Source organism: Ochlerotatus camptorhynchus, unplaced genomic scaffold (genome assembly GCF_037179485.1).
Source record: "Ochlerotatus camptorhynchus isolate MF236.1 unplaced genomic scaffold, CSIRO-AGI_Acam_v1.1 ptg000209l, whole genome shotgun sequence".
Lineage (NCBI taxonomy): Eukaryota > Metazoa > Arthropoda > Insecta > Diptera > Culicidae > Ochlerotatus > Ochlerotatus camptorhynchus.
This window is the reverse complement of record NW_027040699.1, coordinates 330,478-352,784: the sequence shown is the minus strand read 5'-3', so window position 1 is coordinate 352,784 and position 22,307 is coordinate 330,478. Positions and strand designations below refer to the sequence as shown.

Sequence of the window (22,307 nt, the reverse complement as noted above, 5' to 3'; positions counted from 1 at the left end):
CTTAAAATGTAAAGTCTTACTAAACAATACAAATCATGGTTTCAGAGGTTACCTAAGGCACTGCAAATTCAACTGAGCTTACCAGGAGTTTACTAAGCCTCTCTTAAGTATCCCGATTCCTGGATATTCTAAATTCCTCCTAAGTACTCGTCGGCTTTTCTAAAATTTAATTGATCTAAACTGAAGTTTTTGGGAAATTGAGATATGAATGAGATATGAGTAACTATAGTATTTAAAACCAGTGAAGCCATACATTTATTCAATGAAACCCCTTAGTTCATATTGTACAATCGATTGGTTCGTCGAGCTCAAACTCTAACAAGTATAACAGCAAACAAGTTTCCTTTATCCACCCAAAGTCTACTTCCTTAGCTTCAGCCTCAAATGCAGCCCATTTTCCACACCCAACGCCATAAATCCCTTGACAAGTTTCAATGGCACCTCAGTTTTCTCGTTCCTCTCGATGCTGAAATTCAGCAACAACGCATACATGATTGCTTTAATCTCCATCAGGGCAAACCTCGATCCGATACAGTTTCTCGGTCCACTTCCAAACGGCATGTACATCGTCATGTCAATGTTTGCTCGGTTTTCCTCGCTGAAGCGCTCCGGGTCGAACTTCTCCGGATTGGGGTAGTACTTCGGGTCCCGATGGATGCCATGAACCGGAACCCAGATGCAAGCTCCTGCATCGATGGTGAACTTCAGCCCGGCATCATCATCCACCACATAGTCTCGGACGCATTTTCTATCAAAAACCGGAACTGGCCACTTTCGGAGCGACTCCGAAACCACCATGTCCATGTATTTCATCTTCTGCAGCGTATCATAGGTTAGCGGCTTCCGCGCAAGTTGCTTGTTCGCTTCCGCAATTTCTTCAGACAGCTTCTGTTGTACATCGGGGTTCATGGCGAGCTCGTACGCCATGAATACCATCGCAGTGGATACGGTGTCCAGTCCTGCTAGGAAGAAAATCAAGCACTGAGCGATGAACTCCGGTTCGGTCATCGCCCTACTTATAACGGTCTTGCCAACATCCGATTCCTCAACCGTTGCAAACCCGGCACTGGCTTCGGCTGTCTCCTGTTGATGCTTCAGAACACCCTTCCGCGCCTGCATCAACAGATGAATCATGTCCGGCCGAACGATCCCGTGGCTGTCCCTATTTCGCACAGCTTCCTTGATGATCTTCGAGAAGTACTGAGCGTGCTGCCTTTCTACAATATCCACACCCATCTTCACCATCAATTTTGGGAAGAATCTTATCCCAAGAATCCGCGGCAACATGGTCAACCTGCTGAAGTTCATCATCGTCTTTCCAGCCACGAAGAACTCGTTCTCACGACTCTTCAGCGACTCGACTTGCAGTCCAAAGGCGCACGTTGCAATGATGTCATTGGCCATCCTCGAAAAACAATCCTTCATTTCGTAATCCACGTACCCAGTGTCCCGGGATTGTTCCTTCAAAATATCCACCATTTGGACACTGTACTCCTCGATAAGCTCGAACATCGCTCGCATCTTGCTTCCGGTAAACGCCGGACTGAGGATCGCTCGCATATCACGCCACCGCTCATCATTCAAGGAAACCAACGCTTTATTAAACAGGATATTCTCGTTGCCGTCGTCCTTATCGCTGTCTCCAAACAGTGACCGTCGGTTGATAAAATGATCGAAATCTTTCACCGTAATCTTCTTGATCAGCTCCGGATCCCGAAGGACGAACATCTTCGACGACATGTCGAACATTCCAAAAACTCTGCAAAAAATGTAAACCATGAATATAGCATGAACGGCAGCCACAGTAGTAGGCTGTGACTTACTTCGCATTCGGGTACTTGTTGTAGACCTTTTCGATGAAATCGTTGAAGGAAAGCTTCTTCCGCATCAGTGGGCCAGTGCTGCCGAACAGCGGATTGCTGGCCATCGAGGGGATCGGTTTGTCGTGAAAGTAGTGGAAGTGTTTCGTCACCCGGCGGTAAATTACCACCAGGCTGGCTACTACGATGAGCAGAAAGAGTAGATTCACATCCATGGTTGCTGCGATTCCAGTGACGACGGACACTGAATTGAATGCGCTCGAGTGAATGTTCAATTAGCTGATAACAGTCGAGAGCTAGTTGTTCTGGATGTTTAGTATGCTGATAGGGACTTTATCGCTTTGTGCTTGCCTTTTAAGGAACGCATCTGGAAGGCACATGTGAGCTTTATTTGCTTGTCTGATTACAATTTTTTATTGAATTCATGAGTTGATGGGTTGATATGTAGCGTCCAGGTGTGGGAGCTGCAAGATCGATGGAAATCAAATCAAAAGATTTATATTGGAAAAAAGAGAATGTAATCTTCTTAATTGATGTCAATTTGTAGTGGCTGTGAATGTGACAAAAGTGAAACAAATTCTTGAATCTAGTAAATGCATATGTGTATTTTAGAACATCAATCGTGATCGTGGAAATTTCACCTTAAATCTTCGCATTCTTCTGCCTTAGCCTTAACCGCAAATGCAGTCCCTTCGCCGCACCCAGTGCGGTAAATCCTTTGGCCAGTTTCAGTGGCACGGGCGTTTTCTCGGTCCGCTCGAGGCAAAAGTTCAGCAACAGCGCATAGACAACGGCCTTCATCTCCATCAGTGCGAACCGCGATCCGATACAGTTCCGCGGTCCGGCACCAAACGGCAAGTACATCGTCATATTGACGTTGCCCCGGTTCTCTTCGCTGAATCGCTCCGGGTCGAACTTGTCCGGATCCGGGTAGTACTTCGGATCCCGATGGATCGCGTAGGTTGGAATCGACAAGCACGTTCCCTTATCGATGGTGAACTTCAGTCCGCAGCCATCGTCTAGCACGTAGTCTCGAACGCACTTTCGATCGGTAGCCGGACCGGACCACATTCGCAGGGTTTCCGCAGTCACCATGTCCATGTACTTCATCTTCTGCAATGTGTCGTAGGTCAGTGGTTTTCCAGCGAGCTCTGTGTTCGTTTCGACAATTTCTTCGTACAGCTTTTGTTGAGCTTCGGGGTTTACGGCGAGCTCATAGCACATGAAGGACATTTCAGTAGAAATGCTCTCGAATCCTGCTACGAAGAATATTAAACACTGCGCTATGAACTCTGGATCCGACATCGTCATGCCGGTTGTCGACTTGCCAACCTCCGATTCCTCAACCGTAGCGAATCCCGCACTCACCTCCGCAGTTTCCTGTTGATGCTTCAGAGTACCCTTCTTTGCCTGCATCAACAGATGGATCATGTCCGGTCGAACAATCCCACGACTGTCCCTTGTCTTCACCGTTTGCTTGATTATCTCCGTAAAATATTTAATCTGTTCTCCGTCGAACAAATCCACTCCCAACTTGCTCATCAATCCCGGGAAGAAACTGTACGCCAACACCCGCAGCACAATCTTCACGCTACCAAAGTTCATCATCTTCTTTCCCGTCATGTAGAAGTCGTTCTCACGGTTCGCCAACGATTCCACCTCCAGCCCATAGGCACACGTCGCTATAATATCCGACGCTATCCTCGAGCAACACTCCTTCATTTCGTAGTCCACAGAACCCTCCCCGCCGGCCTGATCCTTCAATATCCGAACCATACCATCGCTGTACGTCACGATCAGTTCGAACATCGCCCGCATCTTGCTTCCGGTGAATGCCGGACTTAGGGTAGCCCTCATATCCCTCCACTTCTGCCCGGTCAACAGCAGCAACGTTTTGGTGATTAGAATACTTTCCGAATTTATCGCATCATCGCCAAACAGCGATCGCCGATCGATGAAGTACTCAAAGTCCTTCACCAAAACCTTCTTGATCAGCTCCGGATCGCGAATCGTGAATAACGGCGTGAACATGTCAAACATGCCGAACACTCTGAAACGGTTAAGTTTGAGGATTACTCTACCCAAGTGGATTAAATGATCGCTCTTGGAGCTTACTTTGCGTCCGGGAACTTGTTGTACGTCATTTGGACGTACTCGGGGAAGGAGTACTTCTTCAGAAACAATGGAGCCGCGCTGCCAAACGGAAACACGGGAGCTAGCGACGGGATCGGTTTGCTGTGAAAGTAGCTGTAGTGCTTCGATACCCGTCGGTAGATCAGGGCCAGGATGGCCAACGCAACCAACGGTAGCCAGTAGAGCAGGTTCACTTCCATCATCGATCGTCGCGTTGGGATTCTTCGTGGAAAATTATACAGAGGTTAATTGACTCTTGGGAATAGTGATTGTTATTTATGATCGCGACACGCAACGACCGGCGCCATCCGAGTTGCTCGGAGATGTGAATGAGCCAGTCGTTAACGACGCGCGACCTACGGTTCAGAGCAATTATTTAATAATGACATCTGGTTGAGTGTGCCGGGCCGTTACCGATAAAGACGTTAAGACCTGCTGTACGAAGTTCATATATTGTATTGTATGGACCTTATGACGTGACTCTAAAAATAAATTGTTCCATTAAACGAATATTCAATTAAGGACGCTAGGTAAGCTGAGCCGGCTGCTTCCAATAATTCCGGATTAAGGGACGGGTACGGAAATTGAATAGAGGTAGGTGTTAAACAGTTTGTTATTAAGTGTAATTATTTTTAAAAATTGATCCGCTGGAGGAATCTGACTTAGTTAAGCATCCTTACTGATGCAACGCATCAATAAGGATGTTTAACTCATCCGGATTCCTCCAGCGGATCAATTTTGATGTATTTTTTTTCCAAAAATTGATCCGCTGGAGGAATCCGGCGGATTTAATTGACTGATGCAAAGCATCAACAAGGATGATTAACTCATCCGGATTCCTCCAACGGATCAATTTTGATGTAACTATTTTCCAAAATTGATCCGCAGGAGGAATCCGGCTGAGTTGAGCATCCTTACTGATGCAACGCATTCCGATGCCGGATCCCGATGTTTATGTTTAAGTTAAAGTTTTATTATAGTTAAGTAAAATTTAAAGTTAAGTTAAATTAAGTATGTAACAACTAAATTTAAGTTAAAATTATGTTAAAATAAAAGTTATGTTGATGGTAAGATAAACTTATGTTAAAGTAAAAGTTAAAATTTAGTTAAAGTTACGTTAAAGGTAAGTTAGAGTTAAGTTAAGGTTATGTTTAAGTTAAGTTAAAGTTATGTTTAAGTTAAGATAAAGTAAAGTTAAAGTTATGTGTAAGATAAAGTTAAGTTAAAGTTATGTTGAAGTTAAGTTAACGTTAAGTTAAAGTTAAGTAAAATTTAAGTTAATGTTAAGTTAACGGTAAGTTAAAATTATGTTTAGTAGAATTTTATTCAAATTTAGGTATAAGTTATGTTAACGTTAAATTTAAATTAAATTTATGTTAAAGTTAAGTTAAAGTTATGATAACGTTAAGTTATCATTAATTTAAAATTAAAGTTGTGTTAAAGTTAAAGTTATGTTCAAGTTAAGTTAAAGTTAAGTTAAAGTTAAGTTAAAGTTAAGTTATGTTAACGTTATGTTAAAGTTATCTTAAAGATAAGTTAAAGTTAATTTAAAGTTATGTTATGTTAAAGTTAATGTTAAGTTTAAGCTATGTGAATGCGAAGTTAAAATTAAGTTATGTTAAAATTAAGTTAGAGTTATGTTTATGCTTAAGTTAAGTTAAGCTTCAGTTAATGTTAGGTTAAAGTTATGTTAAATTTAAGTTAAAATTACGTTGAGGTTATGTTAAAGTTTAGTTAGAGCTAAAGTTAAGTTAAAGATATGTTAAGTATATGTTAGGTTAAAGTTAAGTTAAATTTATGTTAAATTTAAGTTAAAATTTCAAGTTTAGTAAAGATTAAGTTAAGGTTATGTTGCAGTTTAGTTAAAGTTAAGTTAAAGTTAGGTTAAAGTTATGTTAAATTTAAAGTTATGATAATGTTAAGTTATAATTAATTTAAAATTAAAGTAACGTTCAAGTTAAGTTAAAATTGAGTTAAAGTTAAGCACAATTTAAGTTCATGTTTAGTTCAATTATGTTAAGTTAAGGTTTATTCAAACTAAAGTATAAGTTATGTTAAAATTAAAGTTATTATAAAGTTAAAGTTAAGTTGATTTTATGATAATGTTAAGTTTTTTTGAATCATTCATTAAGTATAAAAGTGATGTTAAAGTAAAAGTTATTTTGAAGTTAAAGTTAAAGTAATTTTAAAGTTAAAGTTATGTTAAAGTAAAAGTTATGTTAAAGTTAAGCTAAAATTAAATGAGAGCTAAAATTAAGATAAGAGTTTGTTAAAATAAAGTTCAAGTTATGTTAAAGTTAAAGTTAAGTTATAATTAAGTTTAACTTATGTTAAGGTAGAGTTAAAGTTAAGTTAAAGTTTTGTGAAATTTATGTTAAAGTAAGTTTAAAGTTAAGTTAAAGTTATGTAAGAGAAAAAGTTATGTTATAGTTATTTTAAAGGAAAGATAAAGTCAGTGCTAACATTTGAAAACGGCACAGGGGCCATTTGTAAACAAATGGTTTGTGGGCCCTTTACTCACTACTTGAAGTGCACCCGTGCGACACAACAGCAACATCGGGTAGGGGAAATTTTCCTCTTCCTGACGATGCTGTTGGTTTGCGTGGGCGTTCTTCGGGTAGCGAGTAAGGGGCCCACAAACCATTTGTTTACAAATGGCTTTTGCGCCGTTTTCAAGTGTTAGCACTGAAGTTATGTTAAACTTAAGTTAAAGTTATGTTAAAGTTAATTTAAAGGTAATTTAAAGGTAAGTGAAAGTTTTGTTAGAGGTATGTTAAAGTTATGTTAAAGGTAAGTTAAAGCTAAGTTAAAGTAATTTTGAAGTTAAAGTTATGTTAAACTTAAGTTAAAGTTGTGTTATACGTAAGTTAATGCTATCTTAAAGTTAAAGTTATGCTAAAAATAAATTAAATTTATGTTAAATTTGGTAAAATTTAGGTTTTGCTAAAATTATGTTCAAGTAAAGTTAACGTTAAGTTTAAGTTAATTTAAAGTTAAACTAAAGTTTAAGTTATTTTTAAGTTAAAGTTAAGTTTAGATTATTTTAGAGTTAAAGTTAAGTTTAAGTTATTTTAAAGTTTAAGTTAAGTTAAAGTTATGCTGAAGGTAAGTTAAAGTTAAGTTGAAGTTATGTTAAAGGTATGTTAAAGTAATTTTAAAGTTAAAGTTATGTTAAAATTAAGTTAAAGTTGTGTTATAGGTAAGTTAAAGCTATCTTAAAATTAAAGTTATGCTAAAAAGAAATTAAATTTATGTTAGATTTGGTAAAATTTAGGTTAAAGTTTTGCTAAAGTTAGGTTCAAGTAAAGTTTAGGTTAAGTTAAAGTTATTTTAAAGTTAAAGTTAAGTTTTAGTTATTTTAAATTTAAAGTTAAGTTCAAGTTATTTTATAGTAAAGTTAAGTTAAATTAATGTTAAAGATAAGTTAAAGTTATGTTAAAGTTGTGTCAAAGTTAAGTTAAAGTAATTTTAAAGTTAAAGTTATGTTAAAGCTTAGTTAATGTTATGTTAAACTTTATTTAAAGTTATCCCGCATAAACAATAACCATTAGAGGAGCCTAACCACCAATTCGGGATATCATCTCAACTTTATGTGGTATGGTCGTACCATCTATGAAATTGTTAGTGTATGGTACCCGTTTATTAGGGATGTTATAAGTAAGGTAAAGTTAAGCAAAAAATAAATTAAATTTATATTATATTTGATTAAATTTAAGTTAAAGTTTTGCTAATATTATGTTAAAGTAAAGTTAAAGTTAAGTTTAAGTTATTGTTAAGTTAAAGTTATTTTAAAGTTAAAGTTAAGTTTAAGTTATTTTAAAGTTAATTTTTTGTTAAAGTTAAGTTTAAGTTATTTTAAAGTTAAAGTTATGTTAAACTAAAGTTAAAGTTCTGTGATAGGTAAGTTAAAGTTATGTTATGTTATGTTAAGTATAAGTTAACTTAAAGTTAAGTTTAAGTTAAAGTTAAAGTTAAAATAATTTTGAAGTTAACGTAATGTTCAAGGTAAAGTTAGGTGAAAGCTAAGTTAAAATTAAGTTAAAGTTATGTCAAAATTAAATTAGAGTTATGTTTATGCTTAAGTTAAGTTAAAGTTCAGTTAATGTTAGGATAAAGATATGTTGAATTTAAGTTAAAATTACGTAAATGTTATGTTAAAGTTTAATTAAAGTTAAGTTAGAGATATGTTAAGTTTATGTTAGGTTAAGTTCAAGTTATGTTAATGTTAAAGTTATTTTAAATTTAAGATTAAATTTAAAGTTAAGTTATAGTTCAGTTAATGTTAGGTTAAAGTTATGTTAAATTTAAGTCAAAATTAATTTAAGGTTTTGTTAAACTTTAGTTCAAGTTAAGTTAAAGTTATGTTAATGATAAGTTAAAGTTATTATAAAGTTTAAGTTAAGTTAAAGATCTGTTTAGTTCATGTTAGGTTATAGTTAAGTTCAAGTTATGTTAATGGTAAACTTATTTTAAATTTAAGATAAAATTTAAAGTTAATTAAAGTTAAGTTAATGTTAGGTTAAAGTTCTGTTAAATTTAAGTTAAAATTAATTTAAGGTTATGTTAAAGTTTAGTTCAAGTTAAGTTAAAGTTATGTTAAAGTTAAGTTAAAGTTATTATAAAGTTAAAGTCAAGTTAAAGATGTGTTAAGTTAATATTACATTAAAGTTAAATTAAAGTTATGTTAAATTTAAGTTAAAATTTAGTTAAGGTTGTGTTAAAGTTAAGTTATAATTTGGTTAAAGTTATGTTAAAGTTAAAAATAAGTTAAAGTTTGTTAAAGTTAAGTTAAAGTAAAGTTAAAATTACGTTAGAGTGAAGTTAAAATTAAAATGATTTTAAAATTAAAGTAATGTTCAAGGTTAAGCTATGCGAAAGCTAAGTTAAAATTAAGTTAAAGTTATGTCAAAATTATGTGAGAGTTATATTAATGCTAAAGTTAATTTAAAGTTAAGTTAATGTTAGGTTAAAGTTATGTTAAAGTTAAGTTAAAATTAAATTAATGTTATGTTAAAGTTAAGTAAAAAAAAAGGTTAAGTTTAGTTAAAGAGAAGTTAAAGTTAAGTTAAAGATGAGTTAAAGTTAAGGTTAAGTTATGATAAAGTTAAATTAAAGTTAAGTTAAGATTAAGTTAAAGATAAGTTAAAGTTAAGTTAACGCTAAGTTAAAGTTAAGTTAAAGTTAATGCTAAGTTAAGTTAAGTTAACGTTAACGTTATCTTAAAGTTATGTTACAGATAAGTTAAAGTTATGTTATGTTATGCTCAAGTTAAGTTAAAGTTGAAGTAATGTTCAAGGTAAAGTTATGTGAAAGCTAAGTTAAAATTAAGTTAAAGTTATGTTAAAATTAATTTAGAGTTATGGGGGGAGGTAGCTCATCGATTCTTCCGGTTCGCCTCCTAGCATCGTGCTATAAGGTACCAGGCGATAACCAGGGTAGTTGATCGATAGCTCGATGACGTCATTTCGTTGGCGTCTGCTATGGGAAATTCTCGTTGTCGAGTTGTTGAATAGCAACTATCGTGCTAACTCACCGATTACCTGTCGATCTGCCAAATTTGGAAAGACGTCTGCATTGAATTGTCTCATATAATAATATTCCGCCCACTATATCACACGAAATTGCGAGTAGTTGAGTGGAATGGAGATAAGTTAAGCATTGGGTACAGGACCAAGTCTCCCCTGGGTGGTGCCAGAAGATGAGCGCAATAGAATCATCAAGTTGCCATAAGGCACGGAATGAGACTATTGCATGGCTGGGTAGTCAAAGTCTTCCATTCGTTAGTCATTTCAGGTGGATTAGAACAGGTTTAGGTTTAGGGTGGGCGTTGGCCAGATTTGGATTTTTCAGATATAATCCTAAATAGGACCTAGATTATTTAATACACTAGTAACCTCAACTTCTGTCACAATGTTTCATTGTGACTAATCAACACTCAATGGGTAAAATATCAAATTTGCGGTAAATTTGAAAAAAAAAGCTAACTTGGAGTGTAGAGCGTATTGCCCACTGGACGATTCTGAAACCTGACCAAGTGAGTGGGTTACGGGTTTATTTAATTGTACGTCATTTCCAAGTTATATATAGATACATTCATACCATTGGCATTTTGTATTTGAGATAAGACAGAGACAGGATGCGGAGGGCCCGCTTAGGGGGAGCGTAACCCATGTTATGGCTTCCATTTATTAAATAGTTCAGATAGGCTGGAAATGATAGGTTCATGGTGAGAAAATGTACCATATGGTGCCCGTTCACTGATCAAAATTAGATTCAAATCGTCAGGCCCTGCCCTGGAATAAGGGAATTGACGATGATTTGTCAAGTTTCATTTTGCATTTGCATATAATTGTAAGTTTAGGTTTGCTTTTGTAATTGTAAGATAGATAGTTTGCCTCAATTGAAACATTGAGTTAAACATGACGAATCATACCTCTAAAATAGTAGTAGTTACAGTGCCGCATTATCTAACTTTTGTTTTGTTTGTTTACATATAACTAATACTAATACCTCCTTGTTTTCTCTCTAATTTGTCTACTATGTCCCACCATCACGATGAGAGATGAGCTACCGTACATGGTACACGCTCATATACACTCCCAAAATAGTATGCCGCAAGTAAGTATATCACAGAGGCAACTAAAGATCCAGAAACAAAAACCGATAACGCTGAACGGCAGATTGGTTTACAGTGGTCGACCAGGGTGTGTGCGGATAAATTACAAAATTACAATTAGGGTAGATGTACCAGTTATGGCTGTGCGTTCCTGTTGTGGTGTGTTCCAATCATGGCCTATGGAAATCCTATATGCCATGATTGGAACACATCATAATAGGAGCGTATAGCCATGACTGGTACATCTACCGTACATCATTATTCCATACATCAGCTTGAATTACGTTGATCGATATTACATTTTTTTTGCTGTGCACTACACCACCGGAGCCAACAAAGTTCAACAATCCCTCGTTGCTTATGCCTTTGTTGTCGTTTGGAACCAGTTTTGCGAGGTAGGTGACGATTGTGCGTATTTCTCGCGTAAATTTTGAAAAGGGCCTAGCCTGTACAATACGTAAAGAGCAAATTGAAACATTGTACGTCGCGTGAATGTGGAACTTAATGAAGGCCTAAGTACTTTTTCGTAGTTTTTAGTTTTCGGATTTGAAAGATCGTCGGTTACAGTGGCCTGCCTACTGAGCAGAAAAACGCGGTCCCAGGTCCTTACATATCAAAGAGATTTATAGTAAAATCGCTTGTGCATCGTGTATTTTGCGAAACTCGTTGTTGTCGTTGGTTCCGGGTTTGAATGGATACACAAATTTGAGCAACGGTATTATGTGATATGAGGGGCTCGGTGGCCTTAGAGCAACCGTTTTTGCTTACTGAGCAGAACATCATGAGTCTAATCTCAGGCCCATCCACAATCAAGATTCGTCAATCGTTTTATTTGTTAATATGACTACATGGTAATAACAGCAACTCGGTGATTAAAAAGGTGCTCGTCTGCCTAGTGGCAAACGTTTTTGCTTACTGAGCAGAAGACCGTGGGTTTAGTCCCAAGCTCCTTCGCGTTATATGATCGTTAGGACATTAATTCAGCTTATCGTTTACCAAAACGAACCCTGCTGCAAACCCAACCCTCTTATCCAACATCCCAGTGATTCCTCGTGGAAGTGCAGAGGTGTTCTCGGCTTCCATCAAAGCGAGTGTCATGTCAACACAATCCTTCCCATTCCTTTCTTGACCTGTGTTCGGGCGCGGCCGGCGCTGGTATTGCCTAATTCAAGATCACCAGTTTTTACACATTGAGGATGATTGCTAGTCCCAAGCATCGTCTATTGGTTCTCTGTGTAATTACAGCTGATCTGGCAATAACAGAGTAGCAACCGTGGGCGGTCAATCAAGCTCAAGCTCAAGCTCAAGCAAGCTCAAGACAGCCGTTTTTAAAATTTTTGATTCTGCGCTAAATGTAGCTTACCTATACCAACAAAGCAACCACGAGAGAGAAGAAACAACAAATAACAAAGAAACCGGTCGACTGAATGTCGCGGAGGCAACTGAACTGGTTTCTTGCGGATCATTTTCTGATCCGGACAATCAACGTGACGTAATTACTAATCATATATATATATATATATCTAGAGTAACATTTGAAATGGGCCTATGTCCTAAACGTAAACAAACTAGAAAATGAATTTTTAATTTTTCCGCCACTATTCAATTTATATTTAACAAAGTTGAAGTATTTTCGGCATTTATATTGAATCGATAACAATTTTATTTCATATATTAATAAGCCTTTCTGTGAATCTTTCAATGGATATGCCCTTTTTGTTAAGCCGTTGTGCTTGTCATCAGAAATAGTACGCCCTTTGCTAAACCTTTTCGCAACGTCAAATAAATTCAAAACAAATCATCGGCCCTGCCTCAAGCGTTAGGACCTAGCTTTGGTTTGAAAATTTTCAATCATCAGCCCTTCTACGTCACTAGGCCTATCAATGAAATGAAATAAATGAATGGTTGGCCGTTTTAGTGTGCGGGCCTATTAATGTATTGAAAAATTTCGTTGGCCGGCCGTTTCAAAAATCGAGTTATTTTTAATGATTTTTCTCGATTATTCGGAACTCTCCTACACGATTAGTAGCTATCAAGCGATACTAAAGAATGGTATCAAAGCCCGTTTATTTCACGTTTTGGACATAGGCCCATTTCAAATGTTACTCGAGATATGTTCCACGTACACACGCATTCTAACACCGGCATCAACTCGGCGTCGTCGTCGTCGTCGTCGTCGGCGTTCGGAGTTTGTTTGTTTTCATGCTGCGCCCCTTCCGCACTGCGAACGCGAACGGTCATCATCACCATGGTGATGGCGATGAGGTGCTGAGGTAGTTGGTGGGTATAAATAACAGCGATTACTTGGATTGAGAAACCGGTAATTTCACCTGTTGTTTGTGCGTTAGATTTGTCTTGTTGAAGTGCTGTTCTAAAAAGTAGACTTTGTCTGACTTTTGTGATTGAATTCCTATTAAAATTCATCTCATAATTTGAAAACTTTGTTATGATTCTTGTCAACTGATAATTTGGTACATAAGCTTGTAGTTTATTTTATTTTTTAATAATTCTAAAATTGTTGGTTGTAACCGTTTGTTATAAAACATGTACCGTCACGTCTCTTAAAGTTATTTGGTGTTGGATTAGTAGGGTTAGTAGTCGTTGTAAAAAAACGTTAATTTGTTAGTAGGATTAATTGTTTTTAAATTTGAAAATTGTATAAAACCGTACAACAGTACAGTGGGTATGAGAATTCTATCAGTGGGTACAACAACATTCGGGCGAAACTATGCGAAACTATAAAATGGGTGGAAAATAACGTCTCACGAGAAGAGCAATGGGAGGGGAAAAGCGCGAAGGAAAACCGCCATTCCTGAATCAGTATCTGGCGTTCGTGTGCTTCGGATCGTTAAAACCAAGTGTCCTTAAAGTAATAAAAGTGAGTGGGGAATCGCGGGAATACCTATCTGTTCAAACAGGACCTTTTTGTGGTACCATTCGGTACAGCGCCATTTGCTGAAGTGCTTTTAATGAAGAACAATCCCCAGTTTAGTTTTCGTGAAGTGAATTTTAGTCTGAAATGTTAGTTTCTGCTAAATTGGAACGCCTTTGGATACGGTTGTTTGTTCTCTGTTTTGTGGTGCGTTCATAGTTTTCGGCTGCATTTGCCGGATTAGCGCTGGCGCTCTGCCTCCCGGACGTTTATACGTGTGTGATTGGTAGTTTTCTCGCTTTCCAGGAAGCTTTAGAATAGAGAAAGAAAACGTGATTCAACATGTTTGCAAGCATCAGAAGAGATGTCGCAATCTGCGTTGTTTGATTTTCTCCCGGATCAGAAATTAGTGGCATCGCGAGTGATAAATTTTAATTTCAGTTTAGTTACGCGCTGCAAGGTGCGTGAAAGAGCTCGGTAAATACAATCGGTGTTGATGTTGGCTCGCTTGCAACTTTTATTGTGTTTTCCAAAGAAATTGATCGAAAGTTTACCAAAAGTGCTTCTGAACGTGTTTCGCAGTTGGGAGTGGTGAAGTTCGTAAATTCACGGTTTATGTTCAGTGAAAATTCCGTATCACAAAATTGCTCAACGAGTTCCCTTTTTTTTGCCGTTTGACGACGACGGGCATGCGAGAGAAAAATAAGCATCGGGAATGTGCTCCCGGATGTATTGATTTGGTGAGTTCGTTCCAGTTGAAGATTGTTCTTATACATATCTCGATTGCATTTTCGAGGGGACGTCCGGAGAGCCTTGAGATTTAGGCGTTGTTGCTTTTGCGGGCAGACGAGTTGGTCGCCGGTAAGGTCCAGTAAGTGCTGCCAGCAGATGAATCAAAAGGTATTCGAAACAAAATTGGTAAGAAATGTCCATTCAAATCGTTTTATTACAGTTAAACAAATTTCAAAACTATATACGTGCCAGATTTGGAAATAATATTTTTTGAATCTGGAAGTGTGTTTATGATACCATTATCCATTTGATAAAGGTAGAGTGAACATGCGGGGCTTATTGTAAGTAAAAGTGAACTCGGAGTGGTCGTGAATTACCAGGCATTCTGAAATGGGTCACTGGAGCTGCAATAGAGCTAACACCTTCTAACTCCCGGACTAAACCTGCTTTAATTTAAGGGTAATAAAAAGCAGTTTTCTTCCATAATAACACTGCCGGACAGTGGGGGTTAGATTGTACACACACACACACACACACACACACACACACACCATTCGGTACAGCGCCATTTTGTGAACCAACCGACTAAGTCAGGAAGCACACGAGTCGGATTATTGGTCCTTAGTGGCTATTAATCCTAACAGTAAAGGACATCATTTCGATTTGGCATTGCAAGGTCAAAATCGCCGCATTCCGCGGGCCAAGGCGGCTCTAAGCGCAAAAGAGGACCCCTCTCAGCAAAGTCACTCCGGCCTTACCTGGACTCTGGTAATTCTCGTCAACGAGGGTAGACGCCAGGAGACCGCAGATCGCCATCAAGTTAAGTCGATCTGTTGTACCAACATCACCACCCTGTCAGGCTTGATTCGCCCGACGTCAAGCTCGTCGTACGTAGGATCATCGGCGAGCGCTCGTACATCGGCAGAGTAGTCTTCGGCGGAGCAGAATCAACGGCAGCAGTTCAGTACCGGTACGTCAAACCCCCATAGAAAAAAACCCACTGTACACCCATAAAATTCAATAGAACTACTATTAGAAATCCAATCCACACCTGCTATAGCTTTTATTAATAAATAATTAGTATATACACCCTTTGATTACTGTGTCTCTTAAACTTTCCATAGCTTTTAAATAGTCAGGTGACAGTACTGCACATTAAAATCGCGAAGCCCCTCCAGATTACCCAGTAGTAAGCCGACCTTGAGACACAGCTCGAGAGGTTTCTTGCTACTGAGCGTTTTTACCGGGATACAGACAGAAGAGTTACATGGTAAATACAAAATCTAATAAATTGTATATGATTATTTTGCTTAATGACATATTATGGATATCATCCAAACCATTTGTGGATTAGTTTTACCATTTGGGTTATCGTTCGGGTATGGATTTTTTTTTATTATGGAAGCCTCTCAAAGGAAAGCTGTCATTGAAAATGCACGGGTACACTTGGAATTTGAGCCAGGGATGCCAGTAGTTTTAAAAAAGGGGGCATGTCTTCCAAGGGGTAGGTCACTCCGCACACCAATCTTGGGTCAACATTTTTCTAAGTGTGCCGTAAGTGAACCGCTGGTTTGTCGATTGTGCCATTGGGCATAAGCTGTGATTTTTCAAAAAATAGTATGGTATATTTGGCAACGCAGTATTTCTGACAGCTGGAGGTTTACAATCGCAACGGCCCCAAAAATGTCGAATATCGTGCTCGATAAGGATTTCTTTTACCGACGAATAAAACCCCTCTGCGCCAGCTGGAAGGAACAGAGTTTTCCCATGATGATTCGCTGCAGAAGGTGGATTGCATTCTGACGGTGGTCGGCGTAGACGAGGAAACCATATACAGCAAATCAACCTCGTTGAAGACCTGGCTGCTGGGATACGAGCTGATCGATACGACTACGGTTCTGTGCGAAAAGTCAATCTTTTTCCTGACCAGCAAGAAGAAGGCCGATTTCCTGAAGCAGATCGAGAAGGACGGTGAGGAGGGCATTCCGCCGGTGAAGCTGTTGGTTCGGGAAAAGAACGACAAAGACAAGGCCAATTTTGAAAAGCTACTGGAGGTGATTAAGGGATCCAAGGAAAACTTTCCGGGTGGCGAGTCTTCATCAGGGACAAGAGTTTCGACACGGTGCTCATCAGCGAACCAATCGCGTACATCATGCCCTCCAAGGAGGACACCAAGGTTATCACCATCAAACGGTAGATGTATTCAACAAGTACCTCAAGGATCACGTCATGGAGATTATGGATGCTGATAAGTAAAATATGCCAAACTGTCGGAGGGTGTCGAGCAGGCTCTGACGGACAAAAGGTACGTCTCTGGTGTGGATACCAACTAGTTGGACATGTGCTAGCTGGCGATTATCCAGTCGGGTGGCAATTACACCTTGAAGTTCAGTGCATTCAGCGACAAGAACTATCTGCACTTTGGATCTATCATTTGTGCTCTGGGTGCGTGTTACAAGTCCAACTACTCAAATGTCGTCCGAACGTTGCTGGTCAATCGAATGGAAACGATTCAGAAGCACTACGTTTTACTGCTCAATCTGGAAGAGGAACTGCTGAAGGTGATGATTCCGCGCAAGAAGACGTTTGATTTTACCATTGGGTTGGAGTTCCGGGAGAATTTGATCGTAGTACCTGAACAAGTGAAATTCAGTTTAAAAATGTGTAAGTTAATTAGGTCGAGTTGCAGCAATAAACATTCCGCGTGATTGTGCCGTGAAAATTAGTTCGGTATTGTTCAAATGAGTTTGGTTTGGCAGCCGACCAATTGACCGACTACTTTTCACGGCACAATCACACGGAATTTTTATTGCTTCCAGTTAACCTAATTAAGTTTTATTTTTATTACAAAAATCGAAAACCATTTATTTCATCTCATATAAGATGACACGTATCCGAAAATAAAACTACTCAAATTTAAACCGAAATCTCACTTCAAATTTACATACGTCGCATCGGTGGTAAGGGCACAGTTGTTACCCTTCACCGCCATCTAAGCATAACCATCGTTTCCCCAGTAATTGGACCAGGAGTTCTTAATAAGCCAGGAATCTTCTTCTGTTTTCCGTATCCAACCGCCACCATTGCATGATTCAATCCATCAATATTGCTCTTGCATTCCGGTTCCTAGTACACTCCATATGCGTAGTAGCTGAAAGACTTGCGACCGGCATCGATAGCAATTGACAACCCTTGGAAGCCTACATTTCAAATTTAAATGTGAACCGAGAAGTGAATTGCTAATCTGAGTTTCTCTAGAAAATTCAATTACAGTATGTTTCTGAAATACACAGTCAAACAGCACGTAATGTTGTGAACAACTTCAATAACAGCAGTCTAGCAGTGCTCCCATTTTTATTTAATGAACAATCCAATGCCTACGAGATTGTGCCGAAGGAATGCCGATGGATGTGCCCAAGCTGTGCCGAATCTTCTTTTGGGACACTGTGCTGAGTGACTTACCCCTTGATGTCTTCACTGCCATTTTTTAACGTGGTGAGTGGGGAGGCCGATTTTTTTTCAATTGATAGCATTAATTGAAGTTTGATTTTGCAGCAAATTTTTATATGAGAAGAACTGGGCAATTATGCTGATAATCCAATATCTATTAAAACGTTTTTTCTCTGTATTTTAATAGCAAATTTATATTTAAATTTGAAGCTATTGATAATTTAATACCGAAAAACCCCGTTAGTTCGAATAGCTTAAATGACAATTAAACGGCGCTCATTTTGAATTTGTGCAACTGGTAGCCCTACACAGGTGCGTACTTGTGTAGGGGTACCAGATAGACAAATTCTAAATGAGCACCGTGTAATTGTCCTTTTAGCTATTCAAACTAATGGGGTTTGACGGTATTTTCATTTTCATTTAACATTGTTCCTCCAACCCACAATCACAGGATACTTAGAATATAGATTTTTTTCGGAAACATCTTGATGAATATTTTGAACAACCTAGGAATAAAGATAATGTCATTAGGTTTAATGTTTCGTTACCCAAAAATTTCCATTTCATTCCGCTGTAGTTATCAAAGAGAAAACAATCTCTAACAGCAGAAACGCTGACTACTTTGCCTGTCTTGACCATGAAAATAATCCGAAAATATTGCAAGTCCATTTGACAGTTAATTTTTACTGGTTTCCAGTTATAAATCTGATATTCAACAATACCTCAATTATTTAAAAAAAATAAGAAGATAAGAGGTTGTATCCAAGACACGTACGTAGGATTACGTGCTCGGTATTAATATTCGATAACTGTGTTAGGAAAACCACTTTACTTTTGATCACCATTGCAACAGTTTTTTTTTTTTTTTTCCTTTGGTTTGTTTTTTCCGTCGATCTTGTTTTCCGTGCTGATGCTACCGACGTGCCAGGAAGGCAGCTTCCACACCTGGACCCTACCTATCAACCCATCAACTCATGAACCGGGGACCAACGGCTTTACTTCCCATTCGAAGGAAGGCGTGATCAGAGATGTTATGCCTCAGAACATCCCGGCGGCGCCGACTGGGATTGAACCCAGGCCTTCTGGGGTGAGAGGTAATCACGCTTACCACTACACCACCGGCGCCGTTCATTGCAACAGTTGGACATTTGTGTAATTTTCAATAGTGACCTATTGAAAATTGATACAGTGCTTATTTTAGCAGATTCGTAGAAAAATTTCCCATCGATTGGCTTATTTAGAATTAAAATCCATCCGTTATTGACAGAGTTATAAGTGGTCAAAACCTGACCACTTTTCGTAGCGCGGACGATTTTAGTTTTTTGAAATTAGACCCCCAATATGCTGCCGAAAGACGTAATCCGACGTGGTAGTAAATGGGATTTTCACGATTTTGATGACCTTGATCTCCAAAACCCCATGAAATAATAAAGGTGCATACATTTGAAGACATTTCTTCAAATACCGAGCCTATGTGTATCAGTATTAGTGTTGGGAAAATATGAACCAAAGAACAAGACCACGCCTGATTTTTGTAGACTAAAATCAACAAGCAAACGCTGTGATATCGCAGCTCGGAATATCAAGGTAACAAATCTCAACACACTGTGGTGAGATTGAGTTTCATGATTTTTGCTTTACACCCGAACGCAACCGAACCTTCCATAACGACTGGCAGCAGTCGCTTCGTGTTTGCCATCAATGAAGAGAAAAAAGAGATAGCATTATTATACCATCTTTTCCTAAGAAAACGAGGTGCAACGGAATCATTTTTGCGTCGATTCAACTCTCAGCTTCAACTTTACTCGTTGTGAATAGTCTCGCAATATCAAAGGAGCTCGTAAAATAATATCAAGCATGATATTTTGCTCCAATATCACGCGTGATGTTGAGAGCGGACAAATATCAATTTGCGAATGATTATCCCATCAATATTGATTAGTATATAACTCGTAGATTAACGATGGATTCTTCAGTGGTGTTGAGTACTTGGCACTGATGAAGTCTGCAAGTAGTAGACGAAATACGCGTATCTGTCAAGCAATTATAACGGAATTTAAAGGAAATAAACCAACCCACTCAAAGCTCTTCATAAAGGGATTCCGTTAAGAGGTTCGACAAATTTAAAGGATTAGATAACAATAGTTATTTCACAATAGTTTTCTCTGAAATTTGAGCGCGGGCAGGCAATAATCATTTTGATTATTAAAAAATTCTCAATAATCGGTATTCTGAGGAACCTTATCTGTATATCAGTATCAAGTTCAAAAATCGGTACAAATACCGATAAATCGGTATATCTGGCAACGCTGGCTGTCACTTTTTCCATTTCCTCCTTCTCATTATTCTCCTCCTTGGATTTCTATTTCTTTGTCCTCCGTCCACGCACAAGAAGCACCTATTTTCCAGTCCACCGTAGAATATTTGCCCACGTTCGTTCCATTCGTTCGAAAAAAAACTACGGTACAGATCGATATCCAATCACTACCCCATCCGTATCTCCAACGATCGACGCAGAGTAAACATAAATAATCCTAGCTGCAAGTAGGAGCGGCATCACGCAAACGAGTGCTACAGTACAGTCACCACCAACCACGGGCTTCACCCATAAATCGCATGAATCACCTTTCCTGTATCCCATAATAGAAATGTGTCAAAATCGTTATCATTGATTCATAACACCGAATCATTTCTGCAACTGACAACCCCGTATATCAGAAGCTTATCGACGACCTCACACACTTATCAATCCAGAGATAGCCAAATACAGAACCGCGTTATCAGCGGCGCAACAATCGGATATAACCAGTCTTATTTCAGCAACTGCCAGCTATTCTCACTTCACCATCCATCCCAATCGAAGTACATTTGCAATGTTCGCGTTAGCCGTCCTCGCAGGAATCATCCTGCTGTGGTACTTTCGAATCAACCAAAAGTACCAATACTTCAAAACCCGTGGCATTCCCTTCGTGAAGCCTACGTTCCTGCTGGGAAGTGGCGCACCGCTTCTGCTCAAGAAGAAGGACATACTCCAGCACGTTAGGGATATATACCAAACACACCCGACAGCAAAGTAAGTGACCGCCGATAGCTTGGTTGCCGTATTCCTGTTGTTGAACTCAGTTTTCCCCTTACAGAATCATCGGCCTGTTCGACTTCACGTCGCCGGTTTGGATGGTGCGCGATCCGGACGCGATCAAGCAGATGGGAGTGAAGGACTTCGATCACTTCAGTGATCATACGCCGATCTACACGCGAGGGGACGTGGAGGACATAGGAACGGAAAGTCTGTTCGGGAACTCGCTGCTACTGCTACGGGGACAGAAGTGGCGCGATATGCGGGCAACGCTGAGTCCGGCCTTCACCGGGAGTAAGCTGCGGCACATGTTCGAGCTGATATCGGAGTGCTCCCAATCGATGGTGGAGTTCTTCCGCGAGGAGGCGAAGGCCGGGAAGCGTTTGGAGTACGAGATGAAGGATGTGTTTTCCCGATTCAGTAACGACGTGATCGCTTCGGTGGCGTTTGGGATCAAGGTGGATTCGCTGCGGGAGCGAGAGAACGAGTTCTTCGTGAAGGGAAAGGAGCTGATGAATTTCCAGAACATGAAGACGGTGGTGAAGGTATTGTTGATGAGGATGTCACCAAGGTTGATGATCAAGTTGAAGATGGACATATCCAGTGCGGAGATGAATGCATATTTCAGGGGCATGATCATGGATAACATGAAGCAGCGACAGCAGCACGGAATTGTGCGAAACGACATGATCAACATTCTGATGCAGGTGAGACGGGGAGAAATTGAGCATCAGAAGGAGGAACAGGCGAGCACGGAGGCTGGGTTCGCAGTGGTTGGAGAGTCCAGTATTGGCAAAAGTTCTCACAACCGCGTTTGGTCTGACAATGAACTGGCAGCGCAGTGTTTCCTGTTCTTCATTGCCGGATCGGATACCGTTTCGACGTGCCTTACATTCGTTAGCTACGAGCTTCTCATCAACCCGGATATTCAGGACAAACTGTACCAGGAGATCGTGGCGGTTGATCGATCGCTGGATGGTAAACCGGTTAGCTACGAAGCACTTCAGAAGATGCAATACATGGACATGGTAGTTTCCGAGTCTCTTCGCCTATGGCCTCCGGCTCCGTTCGTTGATCGGTTCTGCGTTAAGGATTATCTGTACAATGATGAACAAGGCACACGGGTACAGATCCATAAAAATCAACTCGTGTGGTTCCCAACGACTGCCCTTCACCATGATCCTAAATACTATCCGGATCCGTTCAAATTCGATCCTGAACGATTTAGCGAGGAAAATCGAGACAAGATTCGACCGGGGACTTATCTACCGTTCGGCGTGGGTCCTCGGGCCTGCATCGGATCCCGGTTTGCACTGTTGGAGGTGAAAGTGATCTTGTACAATCTGCTGCGGCACTTTACCCTGGTGAGAAGCGAGCAAACGAAGGTTCCTCTGAAGCTGGAAAGCAAAATGATTGGAATTAAGATTGCCGGAGGAGTCTGGCTGGAATTTAAACCTAGGGAGTAACATATCGAATAAGCTTTACTGGTAAGATCTTTACTAATATAGGAGCTGAGATGAATCGGTAATCGGTCCCCGCTTTACTAACGTTAGTTTTAAGTAATTTTGTTATCTAAACAATGAATATCGGCTCCGCAAAGCTACAGAA

General features: G+C 39.2%; 4 protein-coding genes across 4 annotated transcripts in view; 3 read left to right on the top strand and 1 right to left on the bottom strand.

Annotated features, from left to right (window-relative positions):
* Positions 1 to 22,307, top strand: part of bdg (bedraggled) — a 226,760-nt gene that overhangs the window by 130,489 nt on the left and 73,964 nt on the right. The window lies entirely within an intron of this gene.
* LOC135703178 (G1/S-specific cyclin-D2-like) overlaps positions 1 to 22,307 on the top strand; it is a 306,040-nt gene that overhangs the window by 222,357 nt on the left and 61,376 nt on the right. The gene's annotated exons all lie outside the window — the stretch shown is intronic.
* On the bottom strand, positions 255 to 4,168 carry LOC135703195 (uncharacterized). The gene is made up of 4 exons (XM_065224320.1): positions 3,936 to 4,168; positions 2,485 to 3,870; positions 1,824 to 2,096; positions 255 to 1,759 (listed from the first exon to the last, which is right to left on the bottom strand). Exons 1-4 carry the CDS (start codon positions 4,154 to 4,156, stop codon positions 361 to 363), a joined length of 3,279 nt encoding a protein of 1,092 aa, XP_065080392.1. The 5' UTR covers positions 4,157 to 4,168; the 3' UTR covers positions 255 to 360.
* LOC135703062 (probable cytochrome P450 9f2) lies at positions 20,480 to 22,192 on the top strand. Its single transcript, XM_065224170.1, has 2 exons — positions 20,480 to 20,696; positions 20,761 to 22,192. The coding sequence occupies exons 1-2, from the start codon at positions 20,497 to 20,499 to the stop codon at positions 22,163 to 22,165; spliced, it is 1,605 nt and encodes a 534-aa protein (XP_065080242.1). The 5' UTR covers positions 20,480 to 20,496; the 3' UTR covers positions 22,166 to 22,192.